The sequence below is a fragment of the Ovis canadensis genome, chromosome 14 (assembly GCF_042477335.2).
Source record: "Ovis canadensis isolate MfBH-ARS-UI-01 breed Bighorn chromosome 14, ARS-UI_OviCan_v2, whole genome shotgun sequence".
Lineage (NCBI taxonomy): Eukaryota > Metazoa > Chordata > Mammalia > Artiodactyla > Bovidae > Ovis > Ovis canadensis.
The window spans coordinates 57,341,195-57,367,998 of record NC_091258.1 but is presented as its reverse complement, the minus strand read 5'-3'; the positions used below and the strand labels follow the sequence as shown (position 1 = coordinate 57,367,998).

General features: G+C 54.9%; 1 protein-coding gene and 1 long non-coding RNA gene across 6 annotated transcripts in view; one reads left to right on the top strand and one right to left on the bottom strand.

Moving 5' to 3' along the window:
• The window catches only part of LOC138418694 (uncharacterized), a 333,161-nt gene extending 325,147 nt beyond the window's left edge, over positions 1–8,014 (top strand). The window contains exons 8-10 of the long non-coding RNA XR_011248688.1: positions 499–604; positions 3,518–3,566; positions 6,973–8,014. This is a non-coding gene — a long non-coding RNA (uncharacterized lncRNA). The remainder of the gene's footprint in view (positions 1–498; positions 605–3,517; positions 3,567–6,972) is intronic.
• Positions 8,015–11,545: 3,531 nt separating this feature from the next.
• Positions 11,546–26,185, bottom strand: KCTD15 (potassium channel tetramerization domain containing 15). 5 transcript variants are annotated; one of them, XM_069550319.1, is made up of 8 exons: positions 25,947–26,178; positions 24,207–24,305; positions 23,083–23,210; positions 22,541–22,633; positions 21,719–21,894; positions 16,784–16,928; positions 14,183–14,488; positions 11,546–13,089 (listed from the first exon to the last, which is right to left on the bottom strand). In XM_069550319.1, the coding sequence occupies exons 4-8, from the start codon at positions 22,604–22,606 to the stop codon at positions 12,931–12,933; spliced, it is 852 nt and encodes a 283-aa protein (XP_069406420.1). In that variant the 5' UTR covers positions 22,607–22,633; positions 23,083–23,210; positions 24,207–24,305; positions 25,947–26,178; the 3' UTR covers positions 11,546–12,930. The 5 variants fall into 5 exon arrangements, with proteins under 5 accessions (XP_069406420.1, XP_069406419.1, XP_069406417.1 ...); XM_069550318.1 differs by having other exon boundaries at positions 24,207–24,302; positions 25,947–26,139; XM_069550316.1 differs by lacking the exon at positions 23,083–23,210 and having other exon boundaries at positions 25,947–26,185.
• Positions 26,186–26,804: the final 619 nt, after the last annotated feature.

Genomic DNA, 26,804 nt, shown 5'->3' with positions numbered 1-26,804 from the left:
AGCGCAGTTGGTGAAGAATCTGCCTGCAATGCAGGAGACCCTGGTTTGATTCTTGGGTCTGGAAGATCCCCTGGAGAAGGGATAGGCTACCCATTCCAGTATTCTTGGGCTTCCCTGTGGCTCAGCTGGTAAAAGAGTCCGCCTGCAGTGCAGGAGACCTGGGTTCAATCCTTGGGTTGGGAAGATCTCCTGGAGAAGGGAAAGGCTACCCACTCTAGTATTCTGGTCTGGAGAATTCCATGGCCTGTATAGTCTATGGGGTTGCATAGTTGGACACGACTGAGCAACTTTCACTTCACTTTATTGGAGTATAGTTGATTTACAATGTTGTGTTAGCGCCTGCTTTACAGATAAGTAAATCTGTTATACATACAGATTATACATGTTATATACCCACTCTTTAAAAAATTCCTTTCGCATATAGATCATTACAGAATATTGAGTAGAGTCCCCTGTGCTATACAGTAGGTTCTTATTAGTTATCTATTTTATATACAGTGTTCTCGCCTGGAGAATCCCAGGGACAGGGGAGCCTGGTGGGAGGCCATCTATGGGGTCGCACAGAGTTGGACACGACTGAAGCGACTTAGCAGCAGCAGGAGCAGTATGTATATACAAATCCCTATCTCCCAATTTATCCTTCTCCCTTTTCCCCCTTGGTAACCACAAGGCTTTTTTCTGTTTTGTGAATAGGTTCATTTACACCATTTTCCTTCACTTTCACCTTCTGTTTCACACCATGTTTTTAAGATTCCACATATATATACCAGGGCTTTTCAGGTGATGCTAGTGGTAAAGAACCCACCTGCCAATGAAGGAGATGTAAAGAGATGTGGGCTCAATCCCTGGGTCAGGAAGATCCCCTGGAGGAGGGCATGGGAACCCACTCCAGTGTCTTGCCTGGAGAATCCCCTGGACAGAGGAGCCTGGCGGGCTACAGTCCATAGGGTCGCAAAGAGGCAGACATGACTGACGCTGCTTAGCACTGCACACATATATACCATCTTTTGTTTGTCTATTCAACCACTGCTGGACATTTGGGTTGTTTCTACTTATCAGCTGTTGTGAGTAGTGCTGTGCAAGTATTTATTTGGCCATCTGTTTGTAATTCTTTTGAGGATGTACCTAAGAGTAGCATTGCTGGGTCATATATCCTGCTCTTATCATGAGAAAATACCAGTGAGCCAAAATGGAGGGACATTCTGTAAAATAACTGGCTTGTAATCATCAAAGATGTTAAGAATATGAAAGTTAGGGAAAGACAGGGGAAATCTCCCAGATGGAGATCCTAAAACCACATGGCCATGACTACTAAATGCAACACGTGATTCTGGACTGGCTACCTTGCTATTAAAGCTATCAGAAGAGGCAGTGACCCAGTGGGCCAGAGGAGTAGAGGTTGATAACGTGCCAGTGTACTTGCCTGATGTTTGAGATTGTTTGGTGGCTATAGGAGAGAATGTCCCTGTTTGTGAAAAACACACATCAGTTTTTGGGGGTGATGGAAGGAACATCATGTCAGTGAGTTACTATGAAATGGCTCATCAAAACAAAAATTGTTTTACATGGGGCTTGCAACATCTGTATGGATTTGGGATTGTTTCAAAATGAAAATTAATTTAAAATATTTGATACATTTTCCTTCAAGGTTGTCCATACTTGTTTCCAATTTTCTCCGATTCTGTCTAGAATATTTAGATTCTTGCCTCCTCATTCCACTTGATGGGGTGAGTACTGAAGTCATCAATGCGCTCTATGCTCCTGAATCCAGCAGCAAGCCCCAGGCTGGGCCTCATACCTGCCTCATCAGTGGCATCTGGCAGGTTGATCTCATCTTCCTCATTCAGCCTCCTGGCCTTCCTCCCACTTTGCTGGCTGCTCCTTCTCAGACTCCTCTGCTAATCCCTTCTTATCTCTCCTAACTTTTAGACCTTGGGTGCCAAGGCTCAGTCCTGGGGCCTCTTCCCTATTCTTTCTCCCCTCACTCCCTTGGAGACCTCACCCAGTCTTTATCTACTACTTCTCAACCGATGATCCTCCAACTTCTGCCTGCAGCCTGTCCTCCCACCAAGTTCCCCACTTGTGTACCCGACTATCTGCCTGCTCACCATCTCCACTCATATGTCTAGCAGGCATCTCAACTAAGCATGTCTAAACCTGAGCTCCCAACCTTCTGTATTTTACTCTCCCCCCAATAGTCTTCCTCATCTCAGTAAAATGTAACTCCATCCTTGCTTTGCTCAGGGCAAAAACTTGAAATCGCCCTAGACAGTTTAGTGTCTTTTATATCCCATATCAAACAGACAGCAAATCATCTTGACTCTTCTTTTCAAAGTGTGTTCCCAAATCTTACCACCTCCACTGCTTCTACCCTGCTGCAAGCCATCTTCATCTCTCCTCCAGACTATTACTGTAGCATCTAACTGGTCTCTCTTCCTTTCCCTTTGCTCCCTTCAGTCCATGTCATTCCTCTAATGACCATTCTGCAGCGAATGCTCATCTCAGTCTCTTAAAAGTCCAACTCCTAGTAATGGCCCACAGGCTACCTTAGATTAGGATGCTCTAGAGGCTGATGCTGAGACAAGAGCTTGAGTACAAGAAGTTCATTTGGGAGGTCCCCAGGAGCAGAGAGAGAGAGAGAAATGGGGAAGTAAGACAGGGAAAGGAAAGATGCCAATACAAGGTGTGTTAATAAGTGATTTATCGCTGCGGGCACCAGAGCTCCGTGCTTCTGGGGACCTCTCGGAGGCTGCCTAGGGCATGCTTCACAAGTGCTAAGGCATTTGGGTATTTATTCACTAACTCCACATTGTCTGAGACCTACTTCCAAGGATAATAACTCCCTGACATGCCTTGCTGTATTCCTGTGGCCAGAAAAGACCCTCAGACAGAGAGCTGCAGGGGCGGTAGGAAGCCAGAGGGTCTTCACGCATCAGTGGGCAGTGCTGAGGGGATACAGGTGGGGCACTAGCAGCACTTTCTTCAAAGGCCCTACATGATCTGACTTCTGTCCTATACCAAGTACCCCTGTGACCTCACCTCCTATCACTCCTTTACTTACTCCAGCCACATAAGCTTCCTTCTGGCTTATGTGTCTCAAACACATCATGCATGATTTTACCTACCCCAGGACCTTTGCACTTGCAGCCACCATGCCCAAAGTGCTTTTCCACCAGATATCTGCATGTCTCCCACCTTACCTTCTTTAGGGGTTTTATCTAAATGTTACCAGCTCAGCAAGGCTTCCTGGGAAAACAGATGGCACCCTCCAGCTGGAACAAGCTAAAGAGAGCTTAATAAAATACTATTACAAAAAGTGGACAGGGTTTAGGGAAACCAGAAATGGTGATGAGTCACCCTGGGACTAATAAAGGCAGCCATAGTTACCATCCCTAGGCTTGAAAGGGCAAGGAAAGGAAGATGTTCTTGTAGCTGGGTGGGCTGCATGAAAAGACTCCTAATAGGGGGTGAGGCCTTTGGATGAGGGATGCTGACCTCAGTTGTATTCTGCCCTCAGGTCTCCTGAAGGTGTTTCTCATCAGCCATGACCAAAAGGAAGGCAGAGGGTAAGAGAACCATGCTGTTCACAGATGTTAGCCCACCAGGAGCAGGGTGGGAATAGAGGGACAAATGGTAGATGTCCGGTACATTGGCTGAAATAGCAGTGCACACGTAACTGCCTATCCCTTTCTCTGCTTTTTTCTCCTTGACTTAGCACCATCTAACCTATGATATGTTTTGCTCATTTATTTGTTTATTTTTACTGTGCATCCCCCTCTGCTGGAGCATAAGCGCCACAAGGTCAGGGATTTGCCCTCTTCTTTCACTGTTGTACCTCAGCAGCACCTGCACTGGGCTTCCCAGGTGGCGCTGGGGGTGGAGAACCTGCCTGCAATACAGGAGACACCAGAGGTGCAGATTTGGTCCCTGGGTTGGGAAGATCCCCTGGAGGAGGGCATGGCAACCCACTCTAGTATTCTTGCCTGGAGAATCCCGTGGACAGAGGAGCCTGGCGGGCTACAGCCCATAAGGCTGCACAGAGTCAGACATGACTAACGCAACTTAGCACACACATGCACAGCACCTACACTAGTGCTAGGCATACAGCTGAAAGAAAGTGAAAGTGTTAGCCGCTCAGTCATGTCTGACTCTTTGTGACCCCATGGACTAAGCCCTGGAGGCTCCTCTGTCCATGGGATTCTCTAGGCAAGAACACTGGAGTGGGTAGTCATTCCCTTCTCCAGGGGGTCTTCCTGACCCAGGGATCAAACCCGGGTCTCCTGCATTGCAGGCGGATTCTTTACCATCTGAGCCACCAGGGAAGCCCATAGGCATATAGTTGGTGCTCAATAAAAAGTCTCTGATTGGTTAAGGTTGCTACTTAGCTCTGGCAGACAGAATAATGCCCCCAAATATGTCCACATCCTAAACCTAGGAATCTGTGAATGTATTAGGTGTTATGGCAAAGAACAAGTAAGGCTGCAAATAGAATTAAGGTTAATCAGTTGATCTTGAAATAGTGAGATTATCCTGGATTATCTGGGTGAAAGTGAAAGTCACTCAGTTGTGTCCGGCACTTTGCTACCCCATTGCCTATAGAGTCCATGGAATTCTCCAGGCCAGAATACTGGAGTGGGTAGCCATTCCCTTCTCCAGGGGATCTTTCCAACCCAGGGATTGAACCCAGGTCTCCCGCATTGCAGGCAGATTCTTTACCAGCTGAGCCACAAAGGAAGCCCATATTATCTGGGTGGGCCCAATGTAATCATGAGTCCAGAAGAGTCAGAGTCAGAGATATTTAAGGATATTACAGCACTGGCTTTGAAGATGGAGGCAGCCATGAGCCAAAGAATACGGGCAGCCTCTAGAAACTGGAAAAGTCAAGGAAACATATTTTTCCCTAGAGCCACCAGTCAGCTCCATGGACACCTTGATTTTAGCCTGGCAAACCCATGTCAGAATTCCGATCTCTAGAACTGCATCATGATAAATTTATGTTTTATGACACTAAGTTTGTGGTAATGTGTCACAGCAGCAATGTGAAGCTAACACAATAGTTGCTTTCAGTGGCAGGAGCGTGGACACCGGGATTGCTCCTCTAGCCCTCGTTAGCTGTGGGATCTCACACCTTTCATTTTCTCTATAAATGTGACTTGATCGCTCCTTCATCCCAGCTGTGGTTGAAGGATTTGGTGAGTTAATGTGTGAAACACTCATGGCTCAGAGCCTGGCCTCCAGAAGCCCCTCTGCTTGAACCCAGGCCCTACAAGGGCCTGGCAGACTGGAGACAATAAGTCTTTATAGAAGGATAAATACATTTTATCAAATGATGTTCCATAATAGATTTCATCTTCTCTCTGTTTTTAGGACACATTCTCCCATTTAAACACATTTTTTACTGGAGTGTAGTTGCTTTACAAAGTTGTGTTAGTTTCTGCGATACAGCAAAGTGAATCAGCACACATACACATATATCCCCTCCTTTGGAGATTTCCTTCCCACTTAGGTGACCATAGTGCATTGAGTAGAGTGCTCTGTTATACAGTAGGTTCTTATTAGTTATCTATTTTATACATGGTATCAAGAGTGTATATATGCCAGTCCCAATCTCCCAATTCATCCCACCACCCCTCTTTCCCCCTTGGTATCCATACATTTGTTCTCTTTAGTTGTGTCTCTGTTTCTGCTTTGTACATAAGATCGTCTACAGCCATACTACCCTGAATGTGCCCTGTCTTGTCTGATCTCTGAACCCCTATTTTCATTTTTACTATTGTAAATAAAATTTGAGAATCTTTGTGCACAGCTTTTTTTTCCTGAAATTTAAGTTTTCTACTTCTTCCAAACAAGAGGTCTAGTTGGCTGCAAGGCTGGTGCTCATCACACCAAGCGGGTGACTGCCTTCAGCGCAGAGTGGGCAGGTGACCACCCCCCTCCCATCCCCTGGGGACAGTGAGCCCCCCACGTGGTCAGCCCAGCTGGAGATGGCAGGTGGGGAGGGGAGAGAAGGCAGACAAGAGGCTGTGTCTGAAGGCACTTTGACAAATTCCATTCCTGGGCTGGGCTTCCAATGGGGCATGGGAGGTAGGGGAGGCTGAGGGAATGGAGAGCATGAGAGTGAGTGTTGGTGCCTCAGTCATCTGAGCCAAGGGAGCCTCTTCGTGATGCAAGAGAAGCATCAGGGGCCAGTTGAGCAGCTCTAGGCGGTGCCAGCCAGGGTGAGCACATTCAAACCACCCTCCCTCCTGGTACTCCTCCAGGATTGAGCTCTGAAGGCTGCACACCCACTACCTGTGCAGGAGGTGGGGGTTTCCCCAGATGTCTGGGGTGGTGAGAGAGCCTGAGCTCTGAGAGCAGGGGACAGAGGAATGGAGGTGCCAGCCTTCTGCAACGCCAGACCACTTTCCATCTGCCACCTCTGTGCTGCTGATAGTCAGTGCCCCCCAAACCCTCAGAACCTGCGTCTGCAACCCAGAGGGGAGGAAAGGGTTGTGAAGTGAAGCCAGCAGAAGAACAAAGGAGGCTTTGCTGCAGAGGGAGGCACCTTCAACGGAGGCCTCCAGGGCCTGGGGAAGTGACTCACAGGGCCCCCAGGAGGGACCCACCCATGGGGGCTCTGTGGGCCTGAGAATGCAGCCCAGCTGCCCTCGGGCTGGGAAAGGGGGTGTCAGTCTCCTACTTTTGTTGGGTGGGGCCTCGCCCGGCGCTCCCCCTACTGCCCTCCCTCAGGATCTGGTATGCATCCAGCCTAGGGGCTTTGGGGCTGGCCCTGTGCTCATTGGACACTGCCAGGCCCGGCTGTCGCCGCTGCCTTGGCTGCAGGCGCGGGCCCCTCTGCCCAAGCTTCACTCCCATTGGCCCAGCAGGGACCTGGGCTCCCCAACTCTCGCCAGGGCCACACTGCTCCCCTGACGGAGCGAGGCCATCAGTGCCACCCAAAGGTGGCAATGTTGGTGTCTGACTCTGTCCCAGGCTCCCTGGATCCCTGCGATGAGAACTTGGACAGCCCTGGCCGCGCACCCCGGCTCCTCCGGCAGTTGCACAACCTCCGCCGCCACCCACCGACCGCCCGCCCCGCCCCAGTTATGCTCCTTATATTGTGCGGCAACCAGGCGAGAATTCCAGGACCTTGTGCGTACTCGTACAAATCTGCTTGGTGCTGTTTGGCTGCAGGGAGAGGCGTGTCCCGTGAGCCCCGGGAAATGGGGGTGTGTTCGCGTCCAAGGGGGCGTGGCCCGCGTCCGGAGTGGGAGCAGCCGCCCCGCCCTGCTGGTGCAGACTGTTCGCCCCAGACCGCAGCTTCCGCGGGAGCCCTGGCCGGAGTCCAGGACACTGAAGAGGAAGCTCTGGTGACATTCTAGACATGGGCTTCGAGCAGCAAGCTTGGCTCCCAGCCGCTTAAACCCGTGGCAGGTGGCGCACCTCCCACCCCGTCCAGCCAGGGATGTGGGGACCCGTGTTCTCCTGGGGGCTGGGCGGGCATCCTTCCAGGCGCTTGGCTTAGGCATCCTAGCGCTTCCCGGGCTCCGCCCCTGCTCTTCTACGGATTTTTCGCGGTTTGTGATGGCTATGTGAAGAGGTCCTGGGAGTCAGGGCCGGGGTGACCCAGCTGTTGTCATCCTAGAGCCATGGCTCTGGGTCAAGGAGATGATTGTCCGGCTTGCTGTCAGGCCCAGAGACGGCTGTCAGGACTGGCTGTTTAGTGTAATGGAAACTAAGACGAAAATCCAAATGCCACTGACCTCTAGCCCTCTCCTTTGTGTTCCTCCTGCGGAGTGTGCCTGCTTCAGTCCCTGGATGTCTCATTAGAATTTCAAGGACGCCTCGTTCACTATAGAGGTACCAGTCATTGGGGCTGGAGAGGTGGTTGACTCTACTTGCAAACCGAGGAATTTGGGGGTAATCTATGTTCGATGTTGTGACCAACTTGAAAACTGTCATATGGAAAGTTCTCTTCCAGATAAGTTCACAGAGCCTCCAACAATTCTTGTGGATAAATGGACATCTTCTCTTAGCCTTGTGGGCTGTCTTGTTCTTCAAGCACCTGCAGTGACTGGCACATGTGACCCTCAGTCAATGGCATTCATCGGGTGAGCAGGAAGATAAAGATCTTTGCAGTGAGGACCCATTTGCTGACTGAGGTCCAAAGCCGCTGCAGCCACATTAGCCCACTGTTCAAGTCAAAGTTACATGATCCCAAAATAGAACAAATACTGTCCCAAGACAACCTTCCACTGGGGGTGGGAGGGAGAGATTGGAAACGTAGAGTGCTTCTTCCCTGTGAATAGTCAACTGCTTACAGGCAGCAGTGCCTGGATACGTATCCTAGAAGTGGCTCCCACTCTCCCTGAGCCTCTGAGGTTTGAAGAGCTCCCTGTGGATCATTCAGGTGCCTTGTTTTTTCAACTCTGGGGCTTGGGAGCAGAGAGCTGCCATCTGGCATTCCCAAACAAGACCAGCCGGGGAGCAGGGGGTACGATTGGGGAGTTTTCCTAGGGGCTGGGCTCTCCTTGCATTAAAAGCTCTCAGGGCAGTGCCCCTGGACTTACAGAGGATGTGTGGCAGGGCAGATGCAGGGGCTGTGAGATCCTATTCTGACCTTCGAACCACACTGGGGTTGGGTTCCATCTGGGTCAATCTGCGGCTCCTGAGAGAACTGCACTGCTAGCCTGACCCCTGGCAGGAAGCTGCCCCTAGCTGCCACCCATTCTTCTTTACCTCCGTCCCCAAAAGGCTGCCCCGAGAGCCTTTGTCTCCAGGTGGGGCAAGGCTTCTCTCTACATGGAGTTGCCCACTTTGGGTGGAGAGTGGGTGAGCAGAATGGGGGCCAGCCACGTTCTCATCACCTCTGAGACAAGACCAGCATTATGTAGCTGTCAGTTTGTGGCTGAAAACATCTGCCTACCCACCTTAAAGTCAACCGAAGTCAAACTTTGGTCTGATGACCATCAGTCTGTGACATCACAGTTCTTTCAACATTCCTTGTCAACCTAGATGTCAGGCTCAAGGCCAGCATGTGTCCTCTGACCAACAGCTGGCCCTCCAGCTTGATCTAGAACTGCCCAGTGGCTTGAGTCAAGTGCTCTGCCTCCAACTGGAGATTCTCTGGCGGCTCCTGCATCTGTATGTCCCACTTTGTCATCCCCTTAGGGGACACTCCGATCTTATGGGTCCTACAGTGTCCTCCAGGGCCACTGCAGCTGACCTCTTGTGTCTGGAAGTCAGGAGGGTAGGAAGGGCCCAGTGGGATGGGGCCATCTTAACAGACAGCATTCTCCAGAGATCACAGGACTGCCTCCTGGATGGGGAGCAGGGTAGCCCCCAATCCTGTGGTCTAATTTAGGCTCAGCTAAATTGATCTTCCCTTGGTCAGGAGCCATTTCTCACATCCTTGCTTCTCTACCAGTTGGTCAGCTGGTTTGGTTGGGTTTGGTTTATCTATGTGCGTGTATGCCTGCTCAGTCGTGTCCGACTCTGCAATCCCATGAACTGCAGCCTGCCAGGTTCCTCTGTCCATGGGATTTTCCAGGCAAGAATACTGGAGTGGGTTGCCCTTTCCTCCTCCAGAGGATCTTCCTAACGCAGTGATCTAATCTGAGTCTCATCCATTGGCAAGCAGTTTCTTTACCACTGAGCCACCTGGGAAGTCCCTGGTTTACATATGCTTGCTAAGTCACTTCAGTCGTGTCCAACTCTTTGCAACCCTATGGATTACTGCCCATCAAGCTCCTCTGTCTATGGGATTTTCCAGGGTTGCCATTTCCTCCTCCCAGGGGATCTTCCCAACCCATAGAACCAGTGTCTCCTGCACTGGCAGGTGGATTCTTTACCACTGGCTACCTGGGAAGCCCCTGGTTCACATATACTCATGAGCAAAATGAAGACAGTGTAAAAGGGCCCAACCCTCCACAGCAACTCTTCACCTAGACCAAGAAGGCTCCGTATGTGGGACTAGGGCTACTCAAGGTCCTTATTCAGTGGTCAAGCCAAGTCACAAGTGTGGGGGCAGTGGCTCCAGAGAAATCCACGCCAGAGTACCTTTTTGTGGCTGCCTCAATGGGTGAGAAACAAAGCGCTAGAGCTGGGTGTATAATTTATAAAATATCCTTTATTTATTCTATGGAACAGAGTCAAGAGGGAGCTTTGGGGGGAAAAAAAAAACTTAAAGATAATAGTGTTGTGACCTGGTTTTGAGCCCCATTGATCAGGACAGTGGCCAACATCTCCTGCTGTGGCTTTGACAAATTCTCTCCTGCACAGGCAGAGAGGCCTGGTGGGAAACAGGGAAGTATTGGCACAGTCAGCTGTCCAGTTGCTTATAATCAAGAATAATTTATGAAGAGCAGAAGTAACATTTATACTGCTGGCTTGTGATCAAGAGATTACTTACAATATAGTGTATTCATTCCAGGAAGTATAAAAATGTTTTTACTTATTGTTTATGGGGACTATCTTAGAATTTTAGCATTACTTTGGGAACATAGTATTTCTCTACAAATTTAGAAATTCCCTAGATTATATAAAATCAAACTTCCTGGTTTGACTTAATTGTAAGGAAATAATTAAGAGAAACATTCAGTAAGGTAGTTACTCTTTTTATGGTTTTTTTTTTTTTTTTTTAGTACAATGGTTTAATCAAAGATGTTTGCTTGAAAATGTTAGGGGATCTCCACCAACGGGCAACTATGCTGGCTATCATGCCAGAAAAATCCATAAACGCACACGCCACTAAGCTGTTTTCACCAGACTTCCTTTCTAATAAACACAACACTTTCTCCTCCTCTCAGATGTGAACCTCAGAAGCCAAAATGCCCATGTGCCAACTGTAGGCATGTTGCTGAGCAAAGAAGGCTGGCAAGTCTGTCCAGCAAATTCACTGTATGGTGGGATGGCAACAGCTTTGTGGCCTCAGAGGAGTGGCTGTGCATGACCTCCAGGCAGGGCGAGGTTGGTGGCCCCTAGCAGCAGGGGAAAAGGCTCTTGCTCAGTTAGAACATAAGGACTTTGAGGGAAAATACAAACAGGCTCATTAAAAGTGGACCTCTGGTGAATACATTCCAACTCCTCCCCCTGCAACCCACCCCCCCGACCTAGGGGGACCGGCAGCTCCCCATGCTTTCGCCGGCTGCATGTCTCCAGGCTGACCTGGGCCGGGGACTGCCACCTTCTCCTACCGCTCTGTGGTGCTCCAAAGAGGACCTCAGCCTCTCAACCCTCAACCAAAAAAACCAGAGGGAAAAATCACAAACACTGAAAACTGGGGTCAAAAGCTCCCCTGGACACCTTTGGTCTGCCATCCCTCAGCTTGTATCTGGTTAGGGGCTGTGAATCAGAATTCAGAAACTGTGCTGCCCAGGTACAGCCGTGAGGAAACACCCCAAAGCAATAAATAGCCAGCTCAGGACCCTCGTCCCTGCCCCTCCCCCAACTACCGCCGCTGGTTTTTCCTCCCTGGAACCCAAGGAATCTCATCCCCAAAGCTCCCTGCAGGGCACGGAATGCTGGAATCTGGATTCCCGCTTGGGCACAGGACGGAGCCTCAGTCTTTCGCTTTATAGCATCATTTATGGCATGAACTAGGAACATAATGTGTTCACACAAACACACGACAATTGTACATCAGCATCTTTACAATATTAAAGGAATCATATACAAGTCTACAGGCATCGTACAAGGGGTGGGGCCGGCCGGGACGCCCCACCCGCCCAGCAGTTCTCTGCAGTTTCTCCAGCCCCTGGGGAAGAGCCATCTGGGGAGGGGAAGTGTGACAAGACAGAGGGTGTCCATCTTTGGGCCTGTCATCTGGGAGGCAGCAGGTCTGCAAGGACTCTAACAGGCAGTCCTCGTTGGAATCTGGGGCCAAGAACCCAAGGCCTGACTGTGTCCCGGTCTTACTGGCAGACTAGTGTAACCATAGTTTAATTAAAAATTCAGTAATGCAGGTGACTGTGGGAAAATCAGAGTGCAGGACGGCTTCCTGAGCTGGGGACCCAGAGGATGCTGCTGAGAGATGGGCTCCTTCACCGTGGGGCCCATTCCTGAGGTAAGGATGCAGCGTGGCCCCGGTGCTGATCCCGACGGGGAGTGACTTCTCTCGGAGCCCGTGTGGGTGTACACAGATAGAAACCAAAGCCCCTGGGCATGAGTAGGTCAAGTGACGCTCAAGTGTGGCCTGTGCCCCAAGCGGCAGCAAAGACAGGCTCTCGAATGGTCCCAGAGAGGTCCCTCCCCGACGCCCACACCACCCTCCTCCCAGCGGCCCCACCCCATGGGGGCCGTTTCAGCCCCAACGGCACTGCCATGCCTGCCCTCTGTCCCTAGAGCAGGGACCAGGAGTCTCCAAGTCCTGTTCTGCAGGAACTTGGGCAGAGGGTCCCGCAGCTCTTCCACCGCCCCCACACAGACATGCTGCCGCGTCCCACTGAGCTGAGCACCAGATAAAGAAGCAGGGGTCCTTGTCGGCCTCTCTGACTTGTGCATTGACAGTTACTTCCGTCTTAAATACTGTAGAAAAATAAGCCATTTCTGACGCAAGGAGACCCACTGGAGTCTGCCGCATGGAGAAAGACGGACAGCTCCTCTGGAGTGGACCAGGGCGGCCTCTGCTGACCCTGCCTCTGCACGTGCAGAGCCTCAAGGGTGCTGTACCAGGCTGGGAGCCCAGGGGCCCAGAAGACTGGCGGCGAGTTCCCCCCTCGGCATCTTTGGGTCACATCCACGGTCCTCTGGTGGGCATGCCTCCAGCATCCCACGTTCTGTTATGACGCCCTGGGCCTTGGGGCTCCCCAGGCGGGCTCTGGACCCTCCGGCCCCACCCTCAGTCTCATGCCCACTGCTAAGAAGGCGTAGGCAGAACTCCCCAGCACTGTTTCCAGGTCCCTGGGGGTGTCCCTAGGGCCAAGGGGCCTCAGGTGGACACTGAGGCAGGGCCTAGTCCAGGGGCTCCTGCTTTATTCGGACAGCAGTGGGGTTGGGCTGTGGTCGCCGCTCCTCCCGGCAAAGCACATACTCGCTGAATTGGGAGGAGTCCACGCCCCCCCCGCAGGATGCGGCCACGCTGAAACCCCTCTGGAAGAGCCTCTCCAGGACCTGCCGGGGAAGAAACAGGGGTCAGCAAAGCCCAGACGCAAGAGTCTGCCCCCCTGGGCCAGGTGGGCACTTGGCAGGGTGAGTTACCTTCTCCTGACAGGGGTCTGGGCACAACCACCAGCGGGGCAGCCACAGAAGGGTCAGGGCCCCTTAAGAGATAAAACCTGGATGGGTGCCATCCCACTGCCCTCGGGGGTCCACAACCTTGACTGGGCCCCTCTCTCCCAGACACATGGTCCTGGGTCCCCCTCCCTCACTGAGGCCCCAGCAGCAGAGACCCGGCCCCTGGCCTCAGGGCAGCCACCTGCTTCCCTGAGCTAGGAATCCCAGATGGTTTGAGGCCTGGGGCCTGATCAGCTCAAGGGAGCTCGTGGTGGAGAGGAGTTCTCTCCCGTTTCTGCAGGTCTCCGTGTCCACGTGGGTTTGTGCCTCTGTGAGAGGGAGGCCCAGTCAGTGTGTCTGACACCTGTGTCCGGCAACTCACTAGCAAGTTCTGAAGGACAGCCTACAGAGTTCTTCCTACCAAGTGCGCTCTGCCCCAACCAAGCCTGAAGCAGGAGTCTGCTCTTGGGTCTGGAAGAGCAGGTGGAAAATAGGCCCCCACTCCATCAGGGGCTTCCCAACTTTTAGACCCATGTGGGGAAAACCAGTCTAGAAATGCTCTGGGAAGCTGTGCCGTGGATGCTGGTGGCCCCAGGTCAGCATGATGAGGAAGGGGGCTCCAAACCGCCCCCACTCTCAGCCTCTGACCTGCTGCTCCTATTGCCTGGGTTTAATTTGAATCCAAAGTCAGACTCTGGGTGTCAAATGAAGCACACTTTGTTGAAAATACTCTAGGCCATTTTTATAGAACATCCTTTTGGAAAAAAAAAAAGCACAGATCAATTTTTTTAAGTCCATCCCCCAGGCGCCATCATTTAATTATGAGCGGGACATAAATTATGCATCGACACATTGTTGCCTTTTCTGTAAGATGGCACGGAGGGCCTCGCCATCCTAGGGACCCGGCCTCCCCCTTACTACTCTCCCTCTGCCGCAGCCCCAGGGCTTCGGGGAGGCAGAGCGGGAGGAGGCAGGAGCGGCCGGCCCTCACCTGCACCGAGTTGAGCCGGCAGTAGCCGTTGAGCGGGAAGCGGATGACGTGCGTGGGGTCCTGGTTCCAACCAGCGTTGACCGAGTTGCACATGACGTCCCCGGTCTCGGGGAAGACCTCCTCGATGAGGGCCTTCTCGCCGCTGAGCGCGATCCGCTCGCCCAGGTCAGGCGTGACCCGCACCACCAGGCAGTCGCAGGCCCGGCTGCGGCGCCGCTGCTCCTGCTCGTGCTGCCAGCGCTCCAGCTCGCGCACCATGGGCTGTAGCTGGTAATAGCGCGCCTCCTCGTACAGCAGGCTGAAGTCCTGCAGGCATGCGCATACGGTGGGGGCGGTGGGGGTCCGCCCTTCTGGCTCCAGAGCTCCAGGACCCCGCCCGCTCAAAGTCCGGGGGAATTTTGCCCCCACCCCCACCCCCAGCACAGTGTGGGCTGGGATGGTTGTCCCCATTGTACAGATCCGGAAAGTGAGGCTCCGGTGAGAGTGTGCCCCCCAAAACGTCTGGCCTCCGCCCAAGGGCAGTGGCTGGTGTGCACCTGTCCCAGACCCTGTAAGCCCTTCCATCGGGCCCTAAGCCACAGGAGAAGCTTCATCCCCCTCTCCCGAAGCAGAGAGAAGTTTCTAGAAGGACCTGGAAGCTAGACTAGAAGAGCCTGAGGCTATGTGGATGGTTGGGGACCTGCTGCCTTCTCTGAGAGGACAGGCTGGGGTGGGCACAGGACAGCCCTGCCTCCCTCCCTGGAGATGCTCACTGTCCTCCAGGGAGGTGAAAGGGACCTGCCTGGGTTGGATTTTCAGCAGCAGCAGCATCTACCAGACCTTTTCTGAGCCTTAGTTTCCTCATCTATAAAATGGATGTTATCACGCAGCTCAGAGTGGGTGAAGCTTAAAGGTCAGCAGCAAGGTTGGTCCCTGCCTTGGCCAGCAGTGTGAGGAGGTGTCTGAGGGGGGCCACCCACCTCTCAACAGCAGCTCAAACCCAGGCTGGCGGGCTCACACCGACCTCCCCTCAAGGCCCTGACATTGGTCCCCTGCCCCCTCAAACACATGTCCACCCACACCCACCCCAGCCCTGAGCAGCTGATGACCCATGACCAAACCACTCAGCTCAAGTCCCACTGGTGAGCCCGAGGACCCCTGGGAGCAGGCAAGGAAGCCCAATCCCTAAAGCTGGGCCCACACCGCTGGCCCTAGGTCACTCTGCCTGCTGACTGACCCTAGCCTTCAGCGTCACCCCACACCTGCCATCAGTCAAGAACCTATCCTGTCAAGAACCACAAGAGTTCATCACAGCTTCATGCGGGGACCCTGTTCTCATCCACTAGAGGTTTTAAATGATATCTGCAAACCAGCAACCCCCACATCCTTCCTTAAAGCCCAGAGTGCCTCCCCCAGACGCCCCACAAGTTCTTCCACACAGGCATGGGCTGCTTCGGCCTGTTCTACCCCGGGCCTCCACGCATCCACTCAGGACTCAAGCTGCAGGTCAGGGGAACCCTCAAGAGCCCCCTGACCCCCACTGTCCACACTGTGGCTTTTGCATCTTTTCCCCAAATGTGAATCGAATCTACCACTTCATTCCACCTTCGCTGCCTCCGCCTTCCTGCTCCCTCCACATCCTTCACACAACAGATCGGAGGGTCCTGCCCCTACTCACCCTCCCTCTGCATTCAGGGACCAGACGCAATCTGCAGCCTCTTCCTGCTTTTCCCCTCCCAGTTCATACAGCCCCAGGCTGCCACCTATCTAGCTCCTTACCCTCGCTGCTCCTCACCCCCAAGGCCCTCATACCCTTCTGCCTCTGTTTCTCCATCATCACCCAGAGAAACACTCTTCCCTCCAAACCCACCCAGGCCAGGTTCCCCGTGGTTCCCTCTCACAGTACTTCCTGCTTCTCTGCCCCTGTGGAATTTAAGTGGTTTTCTGTTCAACATCTATCACCCCATAAACTATAACCACTGTGAGCACAGGACCTATATCTGCCTTCTCCCACTGCATTTTTAGCCTGAGTTCAGTTGCTGGCACCCAGAAACTGAATTCAATGAAGGATAAAACGGCCCTAGGACCAATGGGTCCTCTGGGTGCTGGAAGGAAGGAAGGACATTTGCTGGTTGGAGCTGGGGTAGTCCCAGCCCGGATTTCCTGCCTCTGGGATCCCTAAGCCACAGAGGAGTCCAACCCTGGAGGCAGGACTCTCAGAACCAGGCTGGCTGCTGCAGACAGGCTCATCCCAGGACCGGGGAGTGAGAACTTTTGTTTAAAGTTCTTTTCGGTGTGGATCAGGGTGTTCCCTCTGCCAAGTGCCGACAAGGACCAGCTTTGGGAACCTCTAACTCCTGTAACTCCAGCACATGACGGTCCTTCAGCATACAACTGGGGTAAGTGCTTGCTGTCGCTGCTTAATTGTTGTTACACCCTGATAAATAAGCTAAAAATGTGAGAAAACAAAATTAGTTTAGAAAAACTGATTTAGCCCTCGGCTTCATCGTTTAAGTTTTTATGGTTGCCATGACAACCGTGGGTCCGCTTATTAAGTCACAGCGTCCCCTGTGTAATGCCACCGCACAGGCTGTGCCGGGGAGCCGCCGGCTGCGGACTTACCTTGAAGTCATCAGGAAGCAGCAGTTTGGATGTCCGCAGGAAGCTCAGGACGTAGCGGAAAATCTCCCCATCCCGGTCGATGAAATAGTGTTGCTTCAAACTGTCCAGGACAATGGGCTCAGTGCCATTGAAGAGGCGGCTTATTCTGGGAGAGATGGAAGGTGGGATGTGGGATGGTAGGGCTGGTCTACTGCCCCGCCCCCTACTCCTTAGAGCCCACCCTGCTGGATGGGTGAGGGGCATTACATGAGTGATTCTGGGACTATACCACGCCTGAAAAGGACGTGTGCACACACCAGTGGCAGCCAGGACACCAGCGTGGCAACCAGCACATGCAAACGCCCCATCTACACTCACCAGCTATAGCCAGAGAGAGTCACACCCAGCTCTATACCCCTGCCCGCTGACACAGGTGACAGGCCTGGAAAACTACAATGAGACAGACACCTTGTCCCATGCACACAAACCCTTGCCTGACAGACTCGCCCAGAAAGCCCCCACCAACCATCAGATACCCCAGCCCACAGCCACACGCCTGGTGAACACGTGTAAGCCAGCCAAGACACTCCTGGGTCACACGCCTCACCCAACCTGCATGAACAAGCATTGGACACAACACACCCAGCAACAGGCACAGGGTCACACGGGCTCCGCCCTCGAAGCACACCGACCACAGGCAGAACCAGACACATCCTGGTGAGGGACACACTGACAACACGAGTCCACCAGAGAGACAGCTACGCACACTCAACAAACTTACAAACGATCCACCCAGAGCTTCGGCTCAGGGCAGACCACAGGGACAGCACACGTGGGTGCAGTCACAGGGCAGACACCCAGTGTCCAGTGTGTGCACACACACAGGAACGTAAGTGTGCACACCTGCCACAGAGTGTGCACACCAGTGAGGGGGGGCTGGGAGGGAGGCAGCTCCCAGCACCCCATCCTCTGAAGGGCGGTGGTTCTGACCTGAAGGACGCTCTTGGGGAGCCCCGATGCCCGGCCCCCTCCACTTCCGGGCGGAGGAACCAGGCCTCCCCACTGCCCAGGGCGGCAGGCTCTGCACATCCCCTGCAGACCCTAGACCCCAGTGGGGAGGGTTAGGATCCCCTGAAGAGGGGTGGGGGACATCAAGAGCTTGACTCAGGAACAGGAGGGAGGGCAGCAGGGTCTCCCCAGGGACACCACCTTGGCAGGCAGGCCGCACACGCGTCCCCAGCTGGACTCAGTACAGCCTGGGAGAAGGGTGGCTGGATCCCGGCCCCAGGCCTCCCAGCTCAGTCTGTACAAGTCGAGGCTCAGCCCCCCCCCTCTCTACCTGCAGCGGCAAGGACCTCCAGGAAAGTTCCCGTCTCCCTCGGCAGCCCACCCCACCCTCCGCTCCAAGTCACCGCTCCCAGGCTGTCTCACCCCTGCCACCCAGGGCAACGGGCCGGGTAGAAGCTGAGGGGTCACAGCACCCACAGCCTCTCTAGGGGCCCCGCACCAGCACTGTCTGCTCTGCTGGCCTGGCACACTCATCAGCCAGGAGGGTGAGTGACTAACCCCGTTTCCCTTGGGACATGGCCCAGTAGGGCTGTATATAAGTCAAGGCTGCCTCAGAAATGAGTGTGAGCGGGTCAGAACCCATGGGGAGGTGTGGAGCAGCCTGAGTCTGTGAAACCAGTGCTGCGGTCACCCAGATACAACTCATCTCAGAGTTCCGAAAGCCACAGAGCCCTCTTGACCTCCAGGCCTGGTGACAATAGCGCTGGGGGACATCACCCTGCTGGCAAGCTCTGTGGGCTCCATGCCTATTCTAGGTGTTAAATTCCCCCAGACCTAACCTCAGCAGAGCACGGGCACCCAGATATCAGAATGAAGGCCACCCAGCTTGCCTGGAGACAGACAGGACTGACTGAGGCCGTCAGGCACCACGGGCAGTCATCAGCAGAACACCAAGGGCCCCCATGTGGCACCGGCAAGAAGATGAAAGAGCCACGTCTGCAGGTCAGCCTCCCCACGGAACTTTCTCCAGCCTTCCTGGTTGAGCTCAAGCGTTCTGTGCAGCAAGCAATATTTCCAGGCCCTCTGTGTTGCAAACCCCTCAGACCATCCTGGTGGTCTAGGGGACTCCCAGTCCACCACATTCCAGGGCTGCCTGGGTTCTAGGTCGTCTTAAGGGTCTGAGGCTAGAAGGCTCTCATTCTGTCTTATCTTGGGACTGGCTGGTTCTAGGTCTTTCCATGGTTCAGCATCTCTTCCCAGCCTAAGGCTTCTTGTGCCCTCAGGGTCTGAAGCTATTAAAGAGGTGTGCAGCTTGAGGGAAGGTTAGGGCAGTCACCTCAAAGGCACCCACTGACACTTGTGAAGTCTTAGAGAGCCTGTTCCTACCCCGGGCCACCCTCCAAGGGAGGCTGTAAGTTTGGGGTACTGACTTCAGAAGGTGTATAAGGAATAATCTGGCCAGTTCTGACCCCAGCTGATGGGGGTCACCTTCTTTTTACTTCTTTTGTTTTTTAACTTTTGGCTCTAATTTCCTGGATGTTTCAGTGGTTACACCCAGGTTTACTTCCGAGGTTCCTGGACATTGGTGGCCTCCCACAGCCAGGATGGACACCAGCATGGGGCTGTGATGCAGGAGCTAAGTGATGTCCAGCAAGCGTGGAGGCAGACACAGGAGTCCACTCCCAGTCCTGGGCAGCTGGGCTGGGCAGGTTCCAGGCAAGGACCAATGGCCATCCTGGGCTGACTAGCACCAATGGGGGCTCCCTGCTATGGAGCCACCCTGACCAACCAAGAACGAGAGCCCAGACCTAGCTCTGTGGGCACAGGGTCCGAAGGGGTGAAGGCACAAGCCCCCTTATCTCACAGCATTGCCCAGGGTGGGACTTGACATCCAGAACGAGCCCCCTTCCCCGGTGACCTTAACACAATCCTCTATTTCCAGGTGACTTATACCTCAGTGACCCTGGGTGAGCCACTGATCATTCTTTCCAGAATTAGTGAAAAACTGTTTTTTGTTTTTTTTTTTAATTTTAACATTCACTCAAAGAAGGAAGAGAGAGATGTGAAGGGCTCCAGCCAGCACAGCTGCCCAACGCACATGTCAGGCCTGGCCTGACCCACCGTCCTGACTGTCCTCCAAGTCATTCCACCTCCATGGCCTCTAGGCCAGAGCTTCCATCTCGGGAGCACCTCTCCTGCGGGCCAGGCCAGGCAGAGCCATCCAGGCAGAACAGCAGATTTATCCTGAGGTTCAGCCCCGGGGAAGAATGCAGACTGCCATCCCCCTGGGCCCATCTTGGTGGCCCGAGGGTCCCACAGGTCATGGGACCACTGAGGCAGCCTGGCCAGGGGGCCTGCCCCAAAGCAGGATGTGTGTGGGGGGGTGCAGTTTGGATGGCTGGGAGGGGAGGACCACCCCCGCCCGCCACGCTCCAGGCAGCAGCCGGGAGGCAGAATGAGGAAGCTGGCCCTCCCAGGCCTGGGTTGTGATTACTCCAGAAAGGCAAGTGTCTGATTTCAAAAAACACTCTTCAGAGAGGTGGTGGGCAAGGGTTTTATGAATGTCACTCGCAAATGTCAGCTGATTAAGGGATGATCTATCTCAAACAACGTGTGAATGCCGCAGAAGGCAAAATTGAAATGAAATAAGCAGAATCCATCTCCCATCCTAGACAGGGCCCTGCCGGTTAGTGCCAGGCCAACATCGCCAACGTGGCCTCCTGGCTGCTGCCCCCCAAGGTCCCCAGGTCACGAGCGCCCCAGGCCTAGCCTCTGTCTGAGGAGGCAGAGAGCTCCAACCACACCTGCACCCCACACCCCAAATTCTGAACCAGACGCTGCATCGGCCTCCAGCGGTCCCTCCTCCAGGGCACCCCCTTGGCCTCCAGTGCGCTCTCTATGCAGCCACCTCCACACGCTATGAATCCCTCCATAAGCAACCACACCAGCAACAAGGCGGCTAGATCAGAAAGCTTCCCAGAGACATCCCTTGGCGTCTGGGGGATTAATTATCTCCTCTTTTTATTTTAAATGTCTAAAACAGAGGTGATGCCTGCAGGGGTGGCCCTCCTGCTGCCAGCCCTTGGCGGTGGCCACCCTGCGGTACCCGGAACAGGCGGTCCTGGGATCAGCCAGCAGCATGCAGCATCACCGCCCAGAGCTGCTCAGAGACCCATCCCACCTCCGGTCAGCCCTGCTGTTACATACCAATGAAGAAACCTAGGAGAAAATGCCCGACAGGCAAGAGCAGGGGAGTAGGCAATGCCTGGAGCCCCCACAGGCTCAGGAGTCAGGGTCACCAGGGAGCTGGGCAGAGGGTAAAGCTCCCTGGTCAGAGATCCTTCATCTGCTGATGGTGGTATGTGGCTCATGCTCGTCCATAGCTGTGGATATCCCCGGACATCCTGGAATTCTTAGCCAGTCACTGCCACCCACCCCCTCCCAACTCCAAAGGAGCCTGCTGCTAGCCCTGGGGGTCCAGCAGTGGCCACTCAAACAAAGATGACAAATCGCAGCTGTGCCCCCGCCCCCTCCCCCGCCACCATCCTTGAACTTATGCACTATCCCAGTCGTTAAGACTTGGAAATAGGATGAACTACTTCTCTCCCAAATGACCCCAAGAAGTACACAGCATGGCTCACAACCAGTCTCCTGCAAAGGCCAGGCGTGAGTCACACACAAGAGGAACCTGAAGGAACATGAGGTTCTCCAGCCAGCTGCTGGCCAGCTTCAGATGGGGCTGGCTCTGAAAAGTGGCCTCTGCCAGTGGGTCAGGAGCTCCACCAGTGCCACCAGCTCACGGTCACAAGTCCCTGTGCTGAGCAGCCATGGGCAGGCGGGTCTGAGAGCAGAGGGACCCTGGGGAGCCCTGTGTGTCGGCTGGCAGCAGATTTCGCATGCTCCCTGTGGCCACCACAGGCCCGGTGCCGTGAGGGGCTTGGCTCTTACCTGGAATCTGGGTACTTGGTGAGCGTGGCCAGACTGCTGGTGTACATGTGGCCGCCCACGTCGATGTGCACAGGCGCATTGGACTTTGTGAGCTGGGCTGGCAGCGGGATCCCCTGGGCGGCCAGGGGAGACACAGGCGACCGGGTGAGAGACAGCCGAGACATGCTTCCTCCCTCCTGGAGATGGAAACAAGGGACACAACAACGGTTTCTCCACAACAGAGCTAGGCACTCCCTTGATTGCCAGTGTGATCACAGATCTAATCAGATCACTTCTGCTTGTGCCTGATCACATATTCGCCTGACAAATTATGGTCACCACTGTAATTAAGTGTATTTGCATCATTTTCTTCAAAGTACCAGAGGGGGAAGAAAAAGAAAGATGCTTATTAGCAATAAGAAATCAAGAAAAAAAAATTTTTTTTCAAGGTGTCAGCCTCCAGGGGCATAAAACAAACTGCAAAATTCTAATTAAAGGTCGCAGGCTTATGTGTTAGATGTGAAATATCCCCTGACAAACGAATCACCAATTTGTGAATTGGGATTCAGGGGTTTTTGCAAGTTTGTCTCAGTAACGAGACACCTCTAAATTAGTGACTTCCTCAGCACCTAAGGCGTTGAGTTTTATACATGTAGTAAATTTCACATCAAATTAAGAGCATTTTTGTTTCGAGAAAATACATAATTGTACAGCCAGTCAACAGCCATCTCTTGAGCACCACGGCTATGGCTGCGAGGAAGGGCAGCCAGTGAGCAGGTGCTCAGGAAGAGGGCATAAAGGGGGCCACCAGCCCCTGACCCAGCCCACCCTGCCAGCTCTCACCGCCGTGCCGGTGCTGCCGTGGGCGTGAAGCGAGGACCCGCTCGGCCGCTCCTTGCGGTGAGGCATCTAGGCTTCCATCGCTGCCCAGAACATCTGTGGGGAGCACCGACAAAACCAAACACGACTTACTCCTCAGTGGTCTGGGGTGCCAAGTCTCCCAGTCAAAGATGCTTATAATTGTCCTCTGAACATGCTTCCCAAGACCCCATGCCCTACCACACAGATGGCAACTAGCCTGTCCCCACACCCCAAGGCAATCCTCTGGGCCACAGGAGATTAGTTATACACACATGCACACACACACATTCACTCACACACGTGTTCTCAGGGCAGCTCCATGTCTGCTAATTCAGCTAATGACAGTACTGAAACATATGCTCACCATTATTGCCCCCAAAATGTTTCAGAACAAATCCAATTTGCTTGGTATTTTGGTTTCGAGCCACGTTACCAAGCGTGTCTCCTCTTGCTTCAGAGAGCACCCTGGGAACCACAGCTCAGAGAGGATCCCCCACCCTCCAGGGGCTGGGGAGCCCCATTACCTCTTTAAACACGGTCTCTGCAGTGTTAACATGCAGCCTGAGACTGGCTGGACCCAGAGAAGCCTCTTCCAGCAGAAGCCAGGGAAGAGCAAAAGTCACCGAGGAAGCCGCCACTCCCCCTATGGCTCCTTAGAGAGGAAAACTTGTCTTTGTTTGCCCAGCCTGCACCTCTGCAGCTTCTCCCCAGGCCCCCAGAAAGGTCTTGACTGTGCCTGATATATTCTAGATCCCCTGGGAATCAAGCCCCAAGGCGTTACAGAGATGGCCAGAAGGAGAGAGCAGCTCAGCTAATGAACCCTGCCTCTCCCTATAGTCACTCAGCGACTCTCCTCCGTGCCCTGGCCACCTGAAATAAGATTGTCCCACAGCCTCCAGAAGCTGCCTGAAGACATTCTGCACACCCTACGCAGGAGGGCTGGAGAAGATCAGTTTTAAGCAGACCCTTCCACTGACCTGGGGCTGGGGAAGGTGGACACCGAGTATCACCCCCTCCCCTCCCCCCACTGGCTTCCCCACACCTAAAGCTGTACTTATCTCTTGCAGGTTTAACCCCACCCTCCCTCAAGGATTGACTTTGTGCCTTGAAAGTCAACATCCAGTTTTCATACATGGACCAAGGTCGAATGAGAATCAAAGCCTGCAAATTTCACTCAGGTCATTCTCCTAGGATTTGTTCTGCCCTCCGTGTGCTGGCAAGTTCTCTGACAGGAAACTGGGGTGGGGGTTGCCATTAGCAGACAGTGATGTTTAATTTACAGCCGTCCAGGCTCGGCTGCTTTTGGCATTCCTGAGTTCCCTCAAGTTTCAAGAAAGAAAACCAGGTCACTTATCTCAAGTTCTGAGAAACCAAAACACATCTCAGGAATGGGTTCCCCTGCCCTGGGAGGCTCTGCTGGGGGGAGGAGTCAGAAGGAAAGCCACACTGAGGGTAAACTGAGCTGGAAGGAATTCCAGTGGAAATTCTATCAAAGCGGACAGCACAATATTTGCCCAACTACCAGGACACTGCTCGGAAGTGACATTTCACACCAAGTACCCATCAAAAAGCTGCTCCATCCTGTTCTCACCCAGCCTCTTCTCCATCACAAGCACAACCTGATGTTCACGGCAAACCCGACACTCACCATTGGAAGCCCCAGGCTGTACGCCTTGACGCGAACCTCCACTGCTCCCTCCGACAAACACATCTGTGCTGGACAAGGACCCTTTCCCCGACACCACTGCTGAGATCAGAAGCACAAAGTGGGTGCAGGAAGAGACGCAAGTTCATTCTGCCAGCACCCGCATCAAACCCACGACCCAGCCCGCGCGCGCCACGGCCCTCCCGAGGTCGGCCAAGACCGCCTGTTGCAGGGGCCTCGGCGGTACCGGGCTCCGCGGCCCGGCCCCGCGGGTTTCCAAACTGGCTGGGTATTGACCCGTTTCTCCGAGCTGAGGCGGGAGCCCCGGGTCCCACGCCCGCCCGCTGCCAAGCCCCGCCCGCCAGAGCAGAGGGAAGCGAGCAGAATGCCACGCTCATTTACACACAAAATGATTTTGTGTCCCATTGTGCTCGCAGTTGTTCAGCTCTCTGGGGGTGATTAAACTGGCTGAGCTGCGGCAGCTTGAGACGATTTCACTAAATCGCTTCTTCGTGAAGTCGCTTCTTTGCTAAGCTGTTATTTTAACCATAAAAGGTAAACAGAAGGCGCCTGGAGAACTCTCTTCAGCTCTGCGCCCAGGGCGCCAGCCCCGGGGCCAGAGAGCCGGGGGCCTGCCGAGTTGTCCAGGAGGTGGGCCAGAAGGGAGGCAGGCGGGCCACCTGGCGCGCGCCTGCCCTGCCGCGGAGCCCGCCGGCCGGTGTGAACTTCGGGGCGGCCGGAGCCGGCTGGGCCCAGGCTGGCGGCGCCGCGGGGCTGGGGTGGCCGCGGAACCCAAACCGCCTGGCAGGACCGGGAGGGTGTGCGGCAGGGGCGGGGCGGAAGACGAAGTTAAATCAGGAGGCAGACACTTAGAGACCACAGATGGGAAGCTCGCCTAATTAAGGACGTAAAAGCGCTTTTGTTCTCAAAGTTTATTGTTGCCAGGGTTTAAAAAAAAATTAATTGAAACTAATGCTGTTATTCATTCGTGCAGTTAAATTCCTCCATGCACATTTGAGACACGGAGTGAAAACTTGAAGCTTATCTTTTTGCAGTCGGGGGTGGGGGGCAACAGGAGGACGGAAACGCGCTCCAGCTGCGGGGGAGGGGGGAGGCATTTGCGAGTGTGAGCGGTGCCCGCGACCAGGTCAGGGGCTACCGCCGGGCAGCAGGGATCCGGACGCGGCGATCGCGTCTCCGCGCGGCCCGCCTGGGGGCTCCAGACCCCGAGCGCTTGGAACGACCACCAGCGCGCCAGCCCCTCCCGCTCCGTTTCGGACTCGCGGGTGGGCGTCACAGGACGCACGTCCGTCCCGTTGGAGACTTTTCCTCGCTCTGATTTGGACACCAAGCCGGGCCCAGTCAGCCTGAAGCCCAGGCTGCGTGAGCCGGGTTCTGACCTCGGAAACTCGCCGGCCCTGCAGGGCGGTCGGCCCTGCACCGAGGCCCGAGTGCCGAGACCTGAGGAAACCCCCACCCCGCGCGGCAGGAAGCTCGCTGACCGCCCGCGAGGGGAGGGTCCACCCGGGGCGAGGGCCGGCCCACGTGGGCAATCCCCCACTCCCGCGCCAGGCCTTTGTGCTGGGTGCCCCCTCGCCGTCAGCCCCCGCCACCCTGCACCCGGACAAAGCAGCCGCCCCCGCCCAGGTCCGAATCCCGGCCGGGCGACTTTCCGGGTATCGCAGCCACTTCGGGGACAAGGGGTGCGCGTCGCTGAGTGGTGGCCGCCCGCGCGGTGCTTACCTCGGAGCCGGAGCGGCGGATCGGGCTCGGGTGCAGCCCCCGCCCCCCGCAGCCGCCGGTCTTGGGAGCCGGGCTCAGCCTCGCAGCCTGTGCTCGCTGCGCGGGTCGCTCCGGTCTCGTCCTGGAGTTACTTTCTCTCTCGCCCCCAACCCTCCCCCCACCCACCCCTCCCGCCCCGGCCCCCGCTTCGCGCGGCCCCTCGCGGCGCGGCGCGCCGGGGCCTCCCCTCCCCGCCCTCCCCTCGCCTCCTCCCCTCCTCGCGGCCGCCGCCGCCGCCTCCTCTTCGCGCCGCTCTCCGGCTGCCCTCCCGCCGCTCCCACCTCCTTTCCTCCCTCCTCTCTTCTCCAGCGGCCTTCTCCGATTGCTGGCGAGAAAACCAGCCCCCCACCTTAGCCTGTAGCCCGCGCCCCGTCTCGGCCGAGCCCGGACGCAAAGGGCAGCGATCCGGCTCAAAATTAACCCAGCGCGGCGAGCGCGAGCGGGAGCGCGCGGCGACTCCTGGCTCGGGGCTCGGCTGTGCCGCGGGGCAGAGGATTAGAGTCGCAATTAGCTCCGCGCGCCCGCGCCTGCCGCGCTCGGCGACAAAAATGCGCTGTTTCCCTTCCTTTAGCCGGGCGAGCACACCCGCCTCCCCCGGAGCCCGCGCCTTCCCGCCGGGGCCTCCGCCAGGACCCTCCCGGGAGCGGTGCGCCCAGGCCCCCGCGCCCTCCGCCGCCCAGCCCCCCGCCCCCCGCCGGCCAGCCACGCGGCGCCCAGGCTTCCTCCGGGCTCGAGAGGGGGCGGGGGAGAAGCTGATTTTAATCATTGTCATTTCATCTGATGTAATATTTCCCCGGGCGCTTTCAGCTGGGCATAAAT